The 19,014-nt window shown below is 46.2% G+C and overlaps 1 protein-coding gene and 2 long non-coding RNA genes across 3 annotated transcripts in view; 2 read left to right on the plus strand and 1 right to left on the minus strand.

Annotated features, from left to right (window-relative positions):
* Nucleotides 1-19,014, plus strand: part of LOC122546242 (uncharacterized) — a 222,544-nt gene that overhangs the window by 26,190 nt on the left and 177,340 nt on the right. The gene's annotated exons all lie outside the window — the stretch shown is intronic.
* LOC148135411 (uncharacterized) overlaps nt 7,578-19,014 on the minus strand; it is a 42,735-nt gene continuing 31,298 nt past the window's right edge. The window contains exon 3 of the long non-coding RNA XR_015755162.1: nt 7,578-8,236. This is a non-coding gene — a long non-coding RNA (uncharacterized LOC148135411). The remainder of the gene's footprint in view (nt 8,237-19,014) is intronic.
* LOC122544507 (uncharacterized) lies at nt 8,200-16,429 on the plus strand. The gene is made up of 2 exons (XM_087984646.1): nt 8,200-8,309; nt 14,725-16,429. The coding sequence occupies exon 2, from the start codon at nt 15,103-15,105 to the stop codon at nt 16,291-16,293; it is 1,191 nt and encodes a 396-aa protein (XP_087840772.1). The 5' UTR covers nt 8,200-8,309; nt 14,725-15,102; the 3' UTR covers nt 16,294-16,429.

Raw genomic sequence — 19,014 nt, forward strand, 5'->3', positions numbered from 1 at the left:
TTTTGTATCAGTAAACATCGTATCTTTTTTCTGTCCCATATTGCAATTTAAAGTCTCTCCTTTTACAAATTCACTTGTGGCTTTATATGTTATGTGGGGGCCTTCCAAAAGCTGAAGAGAGAGAGTGAGTAGCATAAACTAACTTACCTCCTGACGTAGCCAAGGCCTCTCCGCTATCACAAGGCACGAGTCAGGAGTGTGATGGAATGATCCCTACTTGGCCGAATGAGTGAAACTCCAAAAACTGCCAGTCACAATGCAGCCCCCACTTGACTGGCACCACATCCTCAAACATTCACTTCCTCAAATATCGATGCTCAGTAGTAGCAGTGTGTACCACCTACAAGATGCACAGCAGAAATGCAACAGAGATCCTCAGCGAGCACTGTCAAAACTCGCTACCACATCCATCTAGAAGGATAAGGGCAGCAATAATATGGGAACACCGCTACCTTCATGATCTCCTCCAAGGCACTCAGCATCCCAAATTGGATCCCAACTTTAGTGTCACTGGTTCAGAATCCTGGAATTCCCTCCCCAATGGCATTGTGGGTCTTCCAGCAGCACTTGGACGTAATGGTTCAAGAAGGCAGGTCAATTCCCACTTCCCAAAGACAGCAACTAGGGATTGGGTAAACAAACGCTGGGCTTAGCCAATGATGGCCATGTCCCACGAGTGAATTAAATTTCGTATTACATGCGCCTGCCCATTACAGTCTGTTCTGTACTTTCCTCTGTTGTCCTCCGTCATTCTCCTCCTCTTTTGTTATGTTTCCACACGTCTGATCACATATTATGGAAATGAAGACCAGAACTGAAATTAATGCCCATTTATATTTATCACAACTAGTTCTGATCAGGACGAGGCACCACTTAATGATAGTGTCCTGTCAAAAAGAGACAGTTGTCCATTTTCCCCACTGTTGTTCACAAATATATTGTGTCAATGCTTACTGCCAGTGACACTACCTTGAATTTTACTGGCAGATTTGTAATGTGCATTTAATCTTTAGCTTCCCAAACCTTTTTAAGTAAATGAACGCAACAATTCCATTAAAACTTCCACATTGCTGTCTGACCAATCTTATCCATCAGTTCATCCATTATTGACACTGCCTTCCTATTCACATTGAAGACCATAAGAGCACGAGAATAGGAGTAGACCATTCGGCCATTTGATCCTGTTTTGTAATCCACTTGGATCGTGGCTGATCTGACATTCCTTATATCCAGTTCCCTGCCCGATCCCCATAATCGTTGATTCCGTCACTGATCAAGAATCTATGCCAACTTTAAATATTCACAAGGACTCGATGACCCAATGCAACTGCCTGTGTGAAGCATTTCCAAAGACTCCCCTACCTGTGGTAGAAGAAATCCCTCCTGATCTCAGTATTCAAATACTGCCCATTCATTAGATTAGATTAGATTCCCTAGAGCATGGAAACAGGCCCTTCAGCCCAACAAATCCACACCGATCCTCCGAAGAGTAACCCACCCAGACCCATTCCCCAACCCTATATTTACCCCTGATTAACAGACCTGACACTGTGGGCAATTTAGCACAGCCAATTCACCTGGCTTGCACATCTTTGGATTGTGGGAGGAAACGACACAGATACGGGGAGAATATGCAAAACCCACACAGACAGGTGCCCGAAGTGGGACTCAAACCGGGGTCTCTGGTGCTGTGAGGCAGCAGTGCTAACCACTGAGCCACAGTGCCACCCTTATTCTGAGACTTTGCCGTCTTGTTCTGGATTCTCGCATGAGGGGGTGACACCCTCTCAGCATTGACCCTGACAAGCCCCTATATGTTTCAATGTGATCACCTCTCATTCTTTAAACATCAGTGAGTATAACCCTAACCTGTTTATCCTTTGCTCAATAAGACACAGTTGATGTTCATCTCAGTGTGCATTCTGGGGAACAGACCATAGAGCATGGAGTCCCGCATCACAGAACTGCTCGGGACGAACCTCGACAAACACCACTGTATTCCTCTCCAGAATTCTTCTGCATAGGCACATTCCAGACGGATGTGTGTGACAGTCTCGTCCACTCCGCAGCCACTTCGAGGGCAGTGTACGGTGCTGCAGAGAGTCCGGGCGTGTATAACGGATCTCACAGGCAGAGCCCTTCTCACCACCAGCCATGGCATGTCTTGGTGCTTGTTGGAAAGTTCTGGCGATGAGGCATTCTGCCAAATGACTTTGACAGTCTGTCCAAGGAACCGCTCGATAGGATCCACCCTCTCCTTTTCCCGAAGGGTCTCAAGGACACTACGTACTGACCACTTCCTGATGGACTTGTGGTCAAAGGTGTTTTTCTTCATAAACTTCTCCACGAAGGACAGGTGATACAGAACGGTCCAACTACTTGAAGCATTCCACGGCAGCAAGGCCAGGCCCATCCTTCGCAACGCCAGGGACAGGTAGAACCTCAGTACATAGTGACACTTGGTGTTTGTGTACCGGGGATCCATGCACAGCTAGATGCAGTCACACACAAAGGTGTCCATGAGGGTGATGGTGGCATTGGGCATGTTTTCCCCCCGTTGCCCAGAACGTGGCACTGCTGCCTCACAGCACCAGAGACCCGCCTCAGATTCAATTCCCGGTTCAATTCCCGCCTCAGGCGACTGACTGTGTGGAGTTTGCACATTCTCCCCGTGTCTGCGTGGGTTTCCTCCGGGTGCTCCGGTTTCCTCCCACAGTCCAAAAATGTGCAGGTTAGGTGAATTAGTGTTAGGTGAAGGGGTAAATGTAGGAGAATGGGTCTGGGTGGGTTGCGGGTCGGTGTGGACCTGTTGGGCTGAAGGGCCTGTTTCCTCACTGTAAGTAATCTAATCTATCCGCCTCCATCTTCAATGTGTCTTGCCTTGTCCAGGGCTGGCAGCTGGTTGCTTTTTGGGCTTTTGCCCGAAACATTGATTTTCAGATTCTGCCTGACCTGTTGTGCTTTTCCAGCAGCACTCTAATCTCCAGCATCTGCAGTCCCCACCTCCACCTTGTTGACTTAGTCAGTCGAGAGAGGACTGTTTTTAAGCAGCCAGTCACAGAGACTGTTAATTCTCTTTTTAAACAAAGAGAGGAAAATTGCTGCTGACCGGCTGCTGAATTTGGAAGCTCTGGCAACCGCTGTTTGATTCGAGTATTTTTCTATCCATTAAAAAATTATTGTCTCTTTCTGGGAATGAGTCCCAGGTTGTAAGAAATAGGTCAATACTTAGGGGCATCCATTCACATTCAGCAATTACTTTGGAGTTTGATATAGAGTTATGTGCCTGTAAATAACTCATCATCCAAGAATTGCCAAAAGGGTTGGCAATCCATTGTTGGAATCTGTTTCATTGAATGGGTAATTATTTGTCTTTATTTTCTCTTTTAATTTGCCCCTTGACTCTCTGTCTTTGAGACATGGGGGCCATGATCAAAAAGCTGAAACCGTTGCTATTAATTCAGTTATCTAGTTTAACCTTGCCCAAGTACATTTGCAGTATTTACTATTGGTAATTTTCATTCAAATTACAATTTTTGTGTGCAATATCTGTTTTTCATCAAGTCTGGTTAGGAACAGTTGAGACATTTTGAAGGATATTGTATGTTTTAATTTCACGGTGTTGTGAATCAGATGACAGTGACACTTGTTCGTGTTGGCTTGCTTCCCCTTGGTTGTAATGCCTTTCACCCCGACCACTCACTGTGGTAGTGATTTCCACACACTCACCACACGCTGAGGTTTCTCATGCAATTCTCAGTACAGACTTGGAAGGGAAAATGTTGACCAGGTCAGAATATAAGGTGCTAACTGCAAAAAGCCAGGAAGACATGTGACAAACGAAACCTTGACGATGTGAGACAAATAAGGAACTTCGACAACAATGAAGAGGCCACAAGTCAGTGTTCAAGTTAATAAAAAAGTACTATGTAGACATTGAATGTTGTAATTAGGCAAGTGTCTAGACACTGTGGTCGGTTGAATATAATCAGGTAAGACAAATGAAATAACCAAATTCATCAACTGTAATTGAATGTTGGTAACCTTAAAACAAGTGTATACTTTTGATTGGTATATGCAAACTGCTCTTCAATTTACACAACTTTATATAAAACTTGTATATTTTATGATTTGGGGAGTTTATTGCCATCTTGTGGAAATGGCCTGCAAGCTTGAATAAAAGCAGTGTAAGAAGAAAGTGCCACGTGTCATCTGGTCAGTTACAGACACCAGGCAGTTCTAGAATCCCTACAGAGTGCAAGCTGTGCATGCAGCCCGTCGAGTTGACACTGACTGACCGCCCCACTCCAATATCCCATACCTGTAACCCTACATCTCCGACAGCCAATCCACTCTAACTCCCATATGTTTTGAAATATGAGAGGAAGCCAGAGCCCCCAGAGAAACCCCATGCAGACACAGAGGAGCAGAATGCGCAACTACCACATAGACAGTCGCCCAAAGCTGAAATCAGACCCAAGTCACTGATGCTGTGAGACAGCAGTGCTAACGACAGTGCCACCACCCCATGCTATTCACTGAAGAAGTGAATTCCAAAGACTCAGGAACTCCTGAGAGAAAAGCAAAACTCTCCTACATTAAATGAGAGGACACCTATTTGTTAACTGTGTCCACTCATTTCTCGTGTCTGGCACAAAGGGATTTATACATTCACATTGTTAAGTCCTCTTGGGATGTTATACACCTCTATCAGATCATTTGATTCTTCTAAGCTCTAACTGATGCAAGCCCAACCCGGCATCTCCTTGTCCTTGTCAGTTGAGTAAATCAGCTCTGAACCACTTTGAATGTATTTGCATCCTTTCTTAAGTGAAGAGACCAAGTCTGGTGGTCTCCCCAAAACTACTGTCAAATGGAGGAAAACATCCTGACTTTATGTTCCACTCCCTTACCACAAACGACAGTATTTTATTTTCTGCCTTAATCCGTTGTGGGTGCCTTTATGCTAACTTTATCATGTGCCTGAATCCTTCTGTACTTCTGGGATTTTGCAACCTCTCTCCGTGCTGCTTTTCCATTGCTCCTTCTAAGTTGGACAGGTTTTCCTTCATTAAACTCCTACCTAGCATGTTTCCAACCTGCTTGACCTGTCAATGACACTTTACAGATTCCTTATGCCCTGTTTGTACTTGAGTTTCCTACCAAGTTTTGGGCCATCAACAAATTTAAAACCTTTGCATATCCTTCCTTCATCAAAGCTGTGAACAGACATTGAAAAAAAAACGGAAGCACTTGCATTGTATTCCATTCATCACCTCTTGACAACCCTAAACGTTTTGACGACTTTCTTTCCTGTTTATTCAATAATGCTGTTAATGTTAATTCAACATTAACATTGTTAAATGACCTGAACATGATGAGTTCTTATTTGAAATGATGACTATCAATGTGGCACCATGCCGAAAGACTTCTGGAATAGAAGAGCATCCATGGGTTCCTCTATTCCATAAGAACTAGGAGTAGTTGTGGGCGATCTGGCCCTTTGATCCAATTCCACCATTCAAATTGTCGTGGCTGATCCTTTCATGGCCTCAGCTCCACTTCGGCACCCTCTCGCCATAACCCTTAATTCCATCATTGTTTTAAAACGTATCTATCTTAGCTTTAAAAACATTTACTGAAGAAGTCTCAAGCACTTCACTGGGCAAGGAATTCCCCACATTCACAACCCTCTGGGCAAAGAAGTGCTTTCTCATTTCTGTCATAAACCTGCTACCCCTAATTTTGATGCTATGCCCTTTTGTCCCAGTTTCACCTACGAGTGGCAAAATCCTCTCTACGCCTGTCTTATCTATTCCCTTCATAATTTTATATGTTCTTATAAGATCTTACCCCATTCTTCTAAAATCCAATGAATATAATCACTGTCTACTCAGACTGTCTTCATCAGCCAACTACCTCAACCCTGGAATCAACTAGTGATCCTCCTCTGCACACCCCCCGGTTTCAGCACATGCTTTCTTAAGCAAGGAGACTAAAACTGCACATAGTACTCGGGGTGGCCCAGCTAGCACCCTATACAGCTGCAACATACCCTCCCTGCTTCTAAACTTTATCCCTTTAGCAATGAATGACAACATTCTATTTGCCTTCTTAATTACCTTTTGGACCTGCATACCAATCTTCTGTGATTCATACACAAGGATTCCCAGGTCCCTCTACACACCAGCATGCTGTAACATTTTACCATTCAAGTAATAGTCCTTTTTACTCTTATTCCCACTTAAATGGATGACTTCACATTTATTAACATTGTACTCCAACTGTCAGACCTTCGATCACTCACTTATCCTAGCACAGGAGGCGAAGGAGGTTCAGCGTATCTGTAAAGACTCTTACGAATTTAAAAGATGCACCGAAGAAAGAATTCTATCCAGATGCATCGTGGCTTAGTATAGCAACTACTGTGCCGAGGACCATAAGAAACTACAGAGAGTTCCAAACACAGCCCAGTCCATCACACAAGCCAACCTGCCATCCATTGACTCAACGTGTACTTCTTGCTGCCTCAGGAAAGCAGCCAACATTATTAAAGACCCCTCCCACCCCGGTTATAATCTGTTCCATCGGGCAGAAAATACAGAAGCGTAAACAGATGGACCAACAGATTCAAGAACAGCTTTTTCCCTTCTGCTATTGAACTTCAGAATGGACACTTCAAATTTCAAATTTAATATCGATCTCACCCTTTCTGCACCCTTAACATTCATTCTTCACTCTGTTCTATTACCCTAATACATCTTGTGTTACATAACCTGCCTGCACTTTCACTGTCCGGAGGTACACACAACAAGAATAAAGCAAAGCAAATCAAATTGAATGATCCACGTTGTTTTTTTTCATCACAATAAAACTCCCATTAAGTGAGTCCCTTTCGCAAAGCAATGTCGACTCTGCCTGATTATAACTAGATTTTATAAGTGTCACATTTGTCTTCCTTCACGACTGATTGCAGCATTTTCCCCCGTGACTGATGTGAAACCAAGCAGCCAATACATCCCTGCCTTTTTTATCCCTGCTTCCATGAAGATAGGAATATCCTGCAGCCTGCTGTGGCCATTTTAGAACCTCGGATATTTTGAAAGATTAAGACTCGTGATCCGGCTACTTCCTTTTTGAAGATGTGATGATGAAGTCTCTTGTAGCATTGCATGACTCACAGAAAGAACATGCACATTTCGGGCAGGAGGATCACCTCACACTCTGTGACATTCCACTGCAAAGGTTCTTCCTTCACCTCAGTAGTCACAGTGCAATATGTGACCATGCAGTCAGCCTCATGTCATGTTATAGTCATGGGATGCATCAATAAGCACCGAACCCACATGTGTCTCAGCCTGAGGTCTTTCAAAATTGAGTGTTGTTAATAAACTTCAAGACATCTGTCTCAACAACAACACAGACTGCATGCTATTGGGACAATTCTGCCTCTGTAACAGTGTTATGTTATCCCTGATTTGTTTTTTTTCCAAAAGGGTTTGGAAAGGCAGTGGTGCTGAAATAGTGAATAGATATAGCCTGACTCAACAATCGGGGAAGCCTTTATGTTTTTTAATAGTTGTACAATGCAAGGCGAGCGACCAGTTCTCTCAGCTCAGGTTTTATTTCAGTTTGATTTAATATTACTGGAATAAAAAAAAACTGCTGAGGGCTTAGAGAAGCAGCTACAATGAAACAAAGTTCTATGCTCTAACAGGCGTTTTCTTGATTGACTCTACTCTCTGAAACTATCAATACTGACCAGAATGTGCAGGTTCGGGTGAATTGGCTATGCTAAATTACCCATAGTGCCCAAGGACGTGCTGGTTATGATAGATTGGTTGTGCGAAATAATACATATGTGGGTTATTGTGGTTTGCTATGCTCAATTACTGATAGTGTCCAGGGATGTGTAGATTAGGTGCATCAGTCAGGGATAAATGCAGAGGGGTAGGGGAATGCGTCTGGGTGGGTTACCCTCCGGAGGGTCGGTGTGTACTCGTAGGGCCGAGTAACCTGCTTCCACATTGTAGAATTTCTCTGAAAGGAAGGGATTTTTGCAAACTGTACTCTCCTCCTGGTTTACTGCAGGGCAACGCAGGCGCAGTGCGGACCGGCCATCCGGAGCAGGCGCAATGCGGGTTCCGCCGTCGACCTCCCCCATTTTGACGTCACAACGCGGAAGTGGCTTTGTCAGTTTCCGAATGAATCTCCCTCCTCTGGGCAAATCCTCGACCTGGGAGGCAAAGAGAGAGAGAGAGAGAGAAAGGGGCAAATCTCTTCATTTGTAGCAACTGGAGTGAACTCAGGTATGTGTGTTAATTACCCGGGTGAGGAGGGACAGAAATTGGGAAGGGGGAGAGATCTTTTCTGTTTATACTTTTAAAATATACACAGTCCCCACAACTAAATACAGCAGTTAAAAGTGCATGCAATGTTCCTCATTGCATCTTCAAGCTGGTTGCAACGATTTTGCATCCTCTGTTCTTCCTCCGCCTTGTCTCCACCACATTCTGCTTTCTTCTCCCATCCCCAACCCCCACCCCGAGGCGTTGATGTTTCCAATATGACCCTCCAATTTTCGGTTTGTCCCAATTGTTAGTTATTAGATTAGATTACAGTGTGGAAACAGGCTCTTCGGCCCAACTAGTCCACACTGACCCGCCAAGGCGAAACCCACCCATACCCCTACATTTACCCCTTACCTAACACTACAGGCAATTTAGTATGGCCAATTCACCTGACCCTGCACATCTTTGGACTGTGGGAGGAAACCGGAGCACCCGGAGGAAACCCACGCCGACACAGGGAGAACGTGCAAACTCCACACAGTCAGTCGCCTGAGGCGGGAATTGAACCCAGGTCTCTGGCGCTGTGAGGCAGCAGTGCTAACCACTGTGCCACCGTCCCTCCATTCTTTCCCGGTTGTCTTTTCTAGGTTTTGAGAACTTTCCCGATCTTCTGAGTATAGGAGAAGGAAGGTTATGTTCAGGCTGTGCAGGACATTGGTAAGATCACTCTTGGAATATTGTGTGCAATGCTGGTCTGCCCCCCCCCCCCCATAGGAAGAGTAAAGAACAAAGAAAATTTACATCCCAGGAACATACCCCTCAGCCCTGCAAGCCTGAGCTGATCCAAATCCACTGTCTAAACCTGTCGCCCAATTCCTAAGCATCTCTCTCTCCCCACCTACTCATGCATCTGTCCGGAAGCATCATAAATGAATCTTCTGTTCCTGCCTCCACTACCTCTGCTGGCAACGCGTTCAAAGCATCTACCACCCTCTGTGTAAAGTTCTTGCTGCAATTATCCCACTTAAACTTTTCACCTCTCACCTTGAAAACTATCGTTATCTACCCTGTCTATACCCTTCATGGTTTTGTCGACCTCAATCAGGTTCCCCCCTCAATCTCCTTTTTTCTAATGAAAACAAACCTAACCTAATCAGCCTCTCTTCACAGTTAGCATCTTCCAACCAAGCAACATCCTCGCAAACCTTCTCTGCACCCTCTCCAAAGCGTCCACATCCTTTTGGTAATGGGGCGACCAGAACTCTGCACAGCATTCTAAATGTGGCCGAACCAATGTCGTGCACAATTTTAACATGACCTGCCAGCTCTTATACTCAATACCCTGTCCGATGAAGACAAGCATACCATATGCCTTCTTGACCACTCTACCCACCTGTGCAGCAACATTCAGGGTACAATGGACCTGAACTCCCAGATCTCTCTGCTCATCAACGTTTCCCAAGGCTCTTCCAAGTACTATATAATTTGCTCTCGAATTAGACTTCCTAAAATGCATCACCTCACATTTACCTGGATTGAACTCCATCTGCCACTTCTCCACCCAATTCTCTAGTCTATCTATATTCTCCTGTATTCTTTGACTGTCCCCTATGCTTTCTGCTACTCCATCAATGTTCATGTCATCTGCAAACTTGCTGATCATACCAACGGTGCCCACTTCCAGATCATTTATGTATAACAAACAACAGTGGCCCCAGCACTGATGCCTCTGGAACACCACTGGTCGCCTTTCTCCATTTCGAGAAACTCCCTTCAACTACTACTCTCTGTCTCCTGTTGCTCAACCAGTTCTTTATCCACCTAGCTAGAACACCCTGCACGCTATGTGACTTCACTTTTTCTATTCGTTCATCAAACGCCTTACGAAAGTCCATGTATATGACATCTATAACCCTTCCTTCATCTATCAATTTGGTCACTTCCTCAAAGAACTCTATTAAGTTGGTAAGGCACGATCTCCCCCACACAGAACCATGATACCTATCACTGATAAGCCTATTCTTTTCCAAATATAAATAGATTTTATCCCTCAGTAGCTTCTCCAGCAACTTTCCCACCACTGACATCAGGCTCATTGGTCTATAGTTACAGGGGACAATATGAACAACCCTCCAGTCCTCCGGCACCTCACTTGTGTTTAAGGATGCTACAAAGACAGCTGTCAGGGTCCCAGCTATTTCCTCTCTCGCCTCCCTCAGCAACCTGGGACAGATCCAATCTGGTCCTGGGGATTTGTCCACCTTGATAACCTCTAGTGTACCCAACAGATCTTCCTTATTCATGTCAACGTGATCCAGAGTAACCAAACTTCTGTCTCTAATCTCAACATTCATCATGTCCCCCTCATCAGTGAACACTGATGCAAAGTAATTATTCAGAATCTCACCCATTCTCCTAGGTTCGACACACAGCCTTCCTTCGTGATCCTTTAGTGGACCAATCCTTTCCCTAGTTACCCGCTTGTTTCTTATATAAGAATTTAAGGCTTTGGGATTCTCCTTATTTCTGCACACTATAGCGATTTTATGATCCTTTTTATCCCGCTTGATTTCTCGTTTAAGACTGGTCCTAGTCTCCCGATATTCTTCCAGGGTCCGTTCTGTTCTTAGCCGCCTGGACTTTATGTACACTTCCCTTTTCATCTTGGCTAGTCATACGATTTCTCCTGTCATCCACGGTTCACGAATCTTGCCATTCCTATCCTTTGCTTTCAACGGGACACGCCTATCCTGCACTATCTTTAACCTATCTTTGAAAGCCTCCCACATATTAAATGTGGACTTCTCTTCAAATAGCTGTGTCCAATCCCCATTTCCCAGCTCCTGCCTAATTTTGATATAATTGGCCTTGCCCCATTTAGTAATCTTCCCTAAGGACCACTCTCATCTTTGTCTACCAGTATTCTAAAACTAACAGAATTGTGGTCACTATTCCCAAAGAACCCCCCCCCCCCCCCCAACGTAACTTCTCCCACCTGGCCTGGCTCATTCCCCACCACCAGGTCCAATATTGCCCCTTCCCTCGTCGGACTGTTGACATATTGCTCCAGAAAACTCTCCTGGACGCTTCTTAAAAATTCTGCTCCATCCAGAATTCTGACATAAAGTGTATCCCAGTCAATGTTTGGAAAATTAAAATCTCCCATCACCACCACCCTGTTGCCTTTACATCTTTCCATAATCTGTTTACCTATTTGTTCTTCTACCTCACGCTAACTGTTGGGAGGCCTGTAATACAGCCCCAACAATGTAACTGCATCATTATTTCTCAGCTCCACACATAATGCCTCACTACCCAAGCCCTCCATAGTGTCCTCCTTTAGCACAGCCATGATATCATCCCTGACCAGCAATGCAATTCCTCTTCTCCCTCCCCCCCCCCAACCTTTTACTTCCCTCCCTGTCCTGTCTGAAGCATCTATATCCTGGAACATTTAGTTGCTGCTCATGCCCTTCCCTCAAACAAGTCTCTGTGATTGCAATAACACCATGCTCTCAGGCACCAATCCAAGCCCGAAGTTCATCTGCCTTACACACTACTCCTTGCATTGAAGTATATGCACTTCAGGCCACCAGTTCTTTTGCGTTCATCTGATCCCTGCCTACTCTTCCCCTTATTAATGCTATCTTCATGATTCCACCTTGCTGTCTTCTCTTCTGGTTCCCTGCCCCCTGCCACATTAGTTTAAAACCTCCCCAACAGCAGTAGCAAAATCTCCCCCAAGGACAATAGTTCCAGTCTGGTTCAGATGTCGACTGTCCAATTTGTAATAGTCCCACCTTCCCCAGAACTGGTCCCAATGTCCAATAAATCTAAACCCCTCTCTCCTACACCATCCCTCAAGCCATGTGTTCATCTTGCTTATTCTTTCATTTCTACGCTGGCTAATAGTGACACTGGTAGCAATCCCGAGATCACTACCTTTGCAGTCCTCCTTTTTAAATTCTCTACTCGCTCCCTGAATTCTGCTTTCAGGACCTCATCTCGTTTTTTACTTAGATTGTTGGTGCCTATATGCACCAAGACAACTGGCTGTTCACCCTCCCCTTTTAGAATGCTCTGCAGCCGATCGGTGACATCTCTGACCTGAACACCTGTGAGTGTTCCTGAAGAAGGGCTTATTCCCGAAACGTTGATTCTCCTGTTCCTTGGTTGCTGCGCTTTTCCAGCAACACATTTTCAGCCTGATCTGCAGCCCTCACTTTCTCCTGAACACCTGTGAGGCAACATACCATCCAGGAGTCCCATTTTCGGCATAGAACCGTCTATCTACTCCCCTTACAATTGCATCCCCTAATACTATGGCCTTACGAGTCTTTTTCTCGCCACGTGCCATGATCTTGGCAACTGCTGCCCTCCCCTGCTGAGCCATCTCCCTCAACAGTATCCAAAACGGTATACCTGTTTTGGAGAGAGATGACTGCAGGGTACACCTGCACTGCCTTCCTACTCTTTTTCTGCCTTTTGGTCACCCAATCACTGTATCCCTCAGCAATTCTAACCTGCCGTGTGACCAGTTCACTAAATGTGCTATCCACGATCTCCTCAGCATCGTGGACGCTCCACATTGAGTCCATCCGCAGCTTCAGAGCCATCATGCGGTCAAATAAAGGCTACAGCTGGACACACTTCTTGCAAGAGTCAAGAACGTCAGCCACTTGCCTGAGCTCTCACATCAAGCAAGAGGCACATGCCACGGGTCTGAGGTCCCCTGCCATTGTAAGCCTTAGCTTTAAATCAAATAACTAAAACCAAACAGTGCATTTAAATACATGAAAGAAAAGAAAGAGAAAATAAAACCTTACCTTACAGTCTTTTTCTTCTGGTTAGCAGAGGAGGGGTGGTGCGGGAGGGAGATACTACACGTGTAGTATCTCAGGTTTAGCCGCGACCCAACATACATACTAAGTCCTTACCTTCCCGGCACTCTCCTGGTCTCCACGTCACCTTCGCTCTGTCTCCTGCTGCTCCTGAACAGGAAAAAGGCTGCGGGCTCCGAAAGTAAGAATTTAAACAGTGTCCTTACATTCCCTGCACCCTCCTGGTCTCACGTCACCTTCGCTCTGTCTCCCATTGCTCCTAGACAGGATATTGTGTAACTTGAAAGAGTTCAGAAAATATATACAAGGATGTCTCCATGGTTTGAGGATTTGAGGTGAATATGCTGAGGCTGTTTTCCCTAGTGCACTGGAGGCTGAGGGGTGACCCGAGAGACATTGAGTCATTGAGATGTACGGCATGTAAACAGGCCCTTCGGTCCAACTTGTCTATGCTGAACAGTTATCCCAACCTAATCTAGTCCCATTTGCCAGCACTTGGCCCAAATCCCTCTAAACCTTTCCGATTCATATACCCATCCAGATGTCTTTTAAATGTTGCAATTGTATCAGCCTCCAGCACTTCCTCTGGCAGCTTATTCCATGCATTCATCACTCCCTGTATCAAAATGTTGACCCTTAGGTCCCTTTTATATCATTCCCTGCTCACCGTAAATCTATGCTCTCTCGTTCTGGACTCCCACACCTCAGAGAAAAAGACTTTGTCTACTTATCCTATCCATGCCCCTCATGATTTTATAAACGCCTATGAGGTCACCCCTCAGCCTTCAACTTTCCAGCGAAAACAGCCCCAGCTATTCAGCCTCTCCCTGTAGCTCAAATCCTCCATCCTGGTGGTGGAGTCCAGAAGTAGAGGGTAATAGGTTTAGGGTGATGGCGGGGGGGTGGGAGTTTTAAAAATGACCTCAGGGGCAATATTTTCATTCAGAGGGTGGTCTATGTGAAGAAACAGCTGCCAGAGGAAGTCGTGGATGCTGATACAATTATGACATTTAAAAGGCATCTGGATAGATATATAAAAAGGAATGGTTTAGAGGGATGTGGGCCAATGGGACTAGATTAGGTTAGGATATCTCTACGACTTTGGCTTGCCACTAACGTTTGGCACGTTTGTATGTTCAGTTTCTCTCTGGTGTCAGTGTCAATGCATTGATGTCTTATTCACCCACCCCAACCCCCTTCCCGGAGACGTTAACTATTTTGTGTACAGTTGCTTCTCAAGAATCTGCATTGCAGATTCATCCTGAATTTACACACTCTTTATGTCTCCCAAAATCAGGCCCGCTCAATCTCAGCAGTATCCCAATGTTGTGAAAGATATTAACTTTTCAGGTGGAGTTATCTAAAATTCAAAGAGATACCAGTCTTGACATTTTTGCTTTTCTGCCCTGTAAGATCCTGAATCAGCACCTTCAGGAGAATTAGTGAGAGCGGAGTGAGAACAGAGCGGGAGAAAGAGAGCATGGGATGGTGCTTTCAATGTTTCAGAATAACAAAAGAAAAGAATGTTCCAGACAAATTGGAATTGCTTTTTCTGAATTTCTAATTTGAACTGATAGTGATGAGTTTTGTAGTCTTCTTACAGAGTATTTGAAGATCTAAAGGTGGATGTTTCAAAATGAACAGATGAAATGCTTATGACTCCCCTCCTCTGTGGATGCTGCCTGAATTGCTGTGCTTTTCCAACAACGCACTTTTTGACTCTGACTCTCCAGCGTCTGCAGTTCTCACTTTCACTTCAATGTCTGCAAGTCACTCCAATCCATCGGGACTGCAATGATTTTAGACAATGATCCTGTGAGATGGAGCAAAGTATTGTGGTTCCTGTTTCAGTACGTTTTCAGCATCAGTGGGACTGGGTGAGAGAGGTTAGTGTTGCAGCACACTGAGTGTGGAACCTGAAACATTTATACAGCCTGGAAAGAGGAGTTCATGGTGGCAAGGGGCTCTACATGCGTTTGTGTACAGCTGAAGCTTCAGCCATGGAGAAACCTGAGGAATCCCGGTCCATGGGGAAACCATGGAAGTGTAGCGACTGCGGGAAAGGCTTTCGTGTCCCATCTGCCCTGGAAAGTCATCGACGCAGTCACACTGGGGAGAGGCCGTTCTCCTGCCCCGAGTGTGGGAAGGGCTTTACACATGCGTCTACCCTCTGGGCCCACCGACGGGTCCACAATGGAGAAAGGCCATTCTCTTGCCCTGAGTGTGGGAAGGGATTTACCCGCTCCTCCCACCTGCTGCCCCACTGGCGGGTCCACACCGGGGAGAGGCCCTTTAGCTGTCCCGAATGTGGGAAGGCCTTCACCGATTCCTCCGCCCTGCTGAAGCATCAGCGGGTCCACACCGGGGAGAGGCCATTCTCCTGCCCCGAGTGCGGGAAGGACTTTACCCGCTACTCCAACCTGATGAGGCACCAGGAGCTCCACACCAGGGAGAGGCCATTCTCCTGCCCAGAGTGCGGTAAGAGCTTTAACCGCTCCTCCAGCCTGCTGGCCCACCAGTCAGCCCACTCCGGGGAGAAGCCCTTCAGCTGTCCCGAGTGCGGGAAGACCTTCAGCAATTCCTCCGGCCTGCTGGCACACCAGCGGGTCCACACAGGGGAGAGGCCATACACCTGCTCAGTGTGTGGGAAGGGATTCAGTCAGCTGGGCAATCTGCAGAGGCATGAGTGGGTCCACACAGGGGAGAGGCCCTTCAGGTGCCCTGAGTGTGAGAAGGGATTCACTTGCTCGGCTAAGCTGATGACCCATCAGCGGGTTCATACCGGGGAGAGGCCGTTCGCCTGCTCTCAATGCGGGAAGGGATTCCTCGATTCTTCCACCCTGCTGACCCACCAGCGGGTCCACACCGGAGAAAGGCCATTCACCTGCTCCGTGTGCGGGAAGGGATTCAGTCAGGTGGGCAACCTGCGGACACACCAGCGGGTCCACACCGGGGAGAGACCATTCGCATGCTCTCAGTGTGGGAAGGGATTCCTCGATTCTTCCACTCTGAAGACCCACCAGCGGGTCCACACCGGAGAAAGGCCATTCACCTGCTCCGTGTGTGGGAAAGGATTCAGTCAGGTGGGCAACCTGCGGTCGCACCAGCGGGTCCACACTGAGGCAAAGCCATTCACCTGCCCAAGTGCAGAAAGGGATTAATCGATTGTTCCGGCTTGCTGACCTACCAGCGGGTCCACACCGAGGAGAGACCATGCAGCTGCCCGAGTGTGGGAAGGGATTCATTGATTCTACCGGCCTGTGGATGTGCCAATCGGTCCACACCAGGGACAGCTCGCTCACCTGCTCTGGGCTTTATCAACACCTCCCACCTATGGAGGCATCAGTGAGTTCATGTGCTATTGCAGGGGGATTGAAGGAGCTACGGCCTCATGCCATTATCGGCTGGACAATCGACCCAGCTTTGTGGACTCCCAAGTTTGAATCCTGCAGCGGAGGATGGCAGAATTGGAATTCGGTCACAAATCTGCAGTTCAGAATCTAAGGATGAAAAGAATTTTGGGGAAGAAAAAAGGTCTAATTCACTCATGCCCTTTTTAGGGAAGGAAACTGCCATGGCAGAATGGATTCACTCAGTCATCCCAGCCGCATCCTTTACCCAGTCTGGCCTACATGTCACTCCAGATCCACTGCAGAGTGGTTGACTCTTGACTGCACCCTGCCTTCCCGCCACCCCAAGAAAATGAGGGAGGGGAGAAAATTACTTGGATACAATGTATAGATTGAAATTGCTGAGCTGACCAATAGTAAAGGAAGTGGGGTGGGGAATATGTGCACTTTGACCTTGACCTGTTTAAAAAATAAAGCTACTTTTTGCTGGGGAGATCTGAAGCAGTAACGAAGTTGGGTCACAATAAAGGTTACCTGAACTTCCCGCGGTACTCAGACATTGAAATCTCTGAGATCTAACAGGTATCTCTTTTAAAGCTGCTAATTTCTTTCAGCCTCAAGTGCTGAGTTTCCAATGTCGTGTATCAGAAGGAGCAGCGATTGGGTAGTTAGTATCGTTAGAAATTGTAAATTTTTCAGGAGTGCACATACTGCATCGTTTCATCAGCATTGTAAAGTTTCCTAGCAGTGTGGGCTGTGTTCACTAGAAATGATATGGAGGAACTCGTGTTGGACTGGGATGGATAAAGTTAAAAATCACACAACACCAGGTTATAGTCCAACAGGTTTACTTGGGAGCACTGCCTTTCAGAGCGCTGCTCCTTCATCGGGTAGCTGTGGAGAAGGATCATAAGACACAGAATTTATAGCAAAAGATTATAGTTTCAAGCAACTGAAATGATATATTGAACAAACCTAGATTGCTGTTAAGTCTTTCATCTTTTAGAATGTGGTGCAGGTTTCAGTTCATTAATATGTAATTCCCAGAACTTCCTTCAAGTCACATTCTCAATATAACTTAAGGTTTTATTTTTTAAAGAAGTGACATCTCAGCTCAGACAATGCTTTAAAGGTTTGACAGTGTGTTGCTGGAAAAGCATAGCAGGTCAGGCAGTATCCAAGGAGCAAGAGAATTGGCGTTTTAGGCTGGAGCCCTTCTTTAGGAATGAGGCTGGGAGCCTGAGGGATGGAGAGATAAATGGGAGAGGGTGGGCCTGCGAGAAGGTAGCTGAGAGGACATGCAGTTCCTGGGCCTCCTCCATCACCACTACCTCACCACCCAACGCCTGGAGGAAGAACCCATTATCTTCCACCTCGGAACCCTTCAACCCCAGGACATCAATGTGAACTTCACCAGTTTCCTCATTTCCCACCTTAGCCCAGTTCCAACCTTCCAGCTCAGTACCATCGTCATGACCTGTCAATCTTCCTTCCCACCTATCCGCTCCACTCCTCTCTGACCTATCACCTTTACCCCCCCACCTCCATCCACCTATTGCACTCTCAGCCACCTTCTCCCCAGCTCCACCTCCTCCCATTTATCTCAATACCCCCTAGGGTCCCAGCCTCATTCCTGATGAAGAGCTTTTGCCCGAAACATCAATTTTCCTGCTCCTCGGATACTGCCTGACCTGCTGTGCTTTTCCAGCAACACACTTTCAACTCTGATCTCCAGTATCTGCAGACCTCATTGTCTCCTAATGCATTAAAGTTGTCAGGTTTGAGTATGTCTGTATCCCAATCTTGAATCAGACCGGTTCTACTTCCACTGTTGAAATATATAAAATATTACATAGATTGACTGCCTGCAGATGTTGTGCATTTGAGCAAAGTAGAATGTATCTGCTTATACAACTCAATAAATGCAAATTCACCACATCGAATTATATGTGTGTGTGTGTGCTTGCATGACAGAGTGTGTGTTTGCGTCTGTGCATGCTTGGTAAAGTGTGTGCATGTTGGAGTATAAGACTGTGTGAGGGTATGTGTGTTTGAGAGAGTGTATGTGTGTTTGAGAGAGTGCATGTGTATGAGCGAAGTCTGCGTATGGATATGTGCTTGTGTGTGTGTGATTGTGAGTGAGTGTAAAGTGTATTGAGGTCACCTGTGATTCCCTGCAGCGTGGAAACAGGCCCTTCAGCCCAACAAGTCCCCACCAGCATATATCCATGACTAATGCACCCAGCATTATGGGCATTTTAGCATGGTCAATTCACCTGACCTGCACATCTTTTGGAATGTGGGAGGAAACAGCAGCACCTGGTGGAAACCCATGCAGACATGGGGAGAACGTGCAGACTCCACACAGACAGTCAGCCGAGGCTGGAATCGAACTCGGGTCGCTGGTGCTAACAACTGAGCCACCATGCCCCCTCTTCCCCCCCACAACCATGATGTGACATGAACCCAAGGTGTCGGTTGAAGCCATCCTCATAGGTTCTGAACTTGGCTAATAGCCTCTGCTCGGCCAAT

This window comes from Chiloscyllium plagiosum, unplaced genomic scaffold (assembly GCF_037043375.1).
Source record: "Chiloscyllium plagiosum isolate Xiang-an unplaced genomic scaffold, Cpla_swu_hap1 HiC_scaffold_49, whole genome shotgun sequence".
Classification (NCBI taxonomy): domain Eukaryota; kingdom Metazoa; phylum Chordata; class Chondrichthyes; order Orectolobiformes; family Hemiscylliidae; genus Chiloscyllium; species Chiloscyllium plagiosum.

Bases quoted from the DNA above. Each gene is read 5' to 3' on its own strand.
- LOC122544507 (XM_087984646.1), top strand. From the start codon at position 15,103: ATGCGTTTGTGTACAGCTGAAGCTTCAGCCATGGAGAAACCTGAGGAA.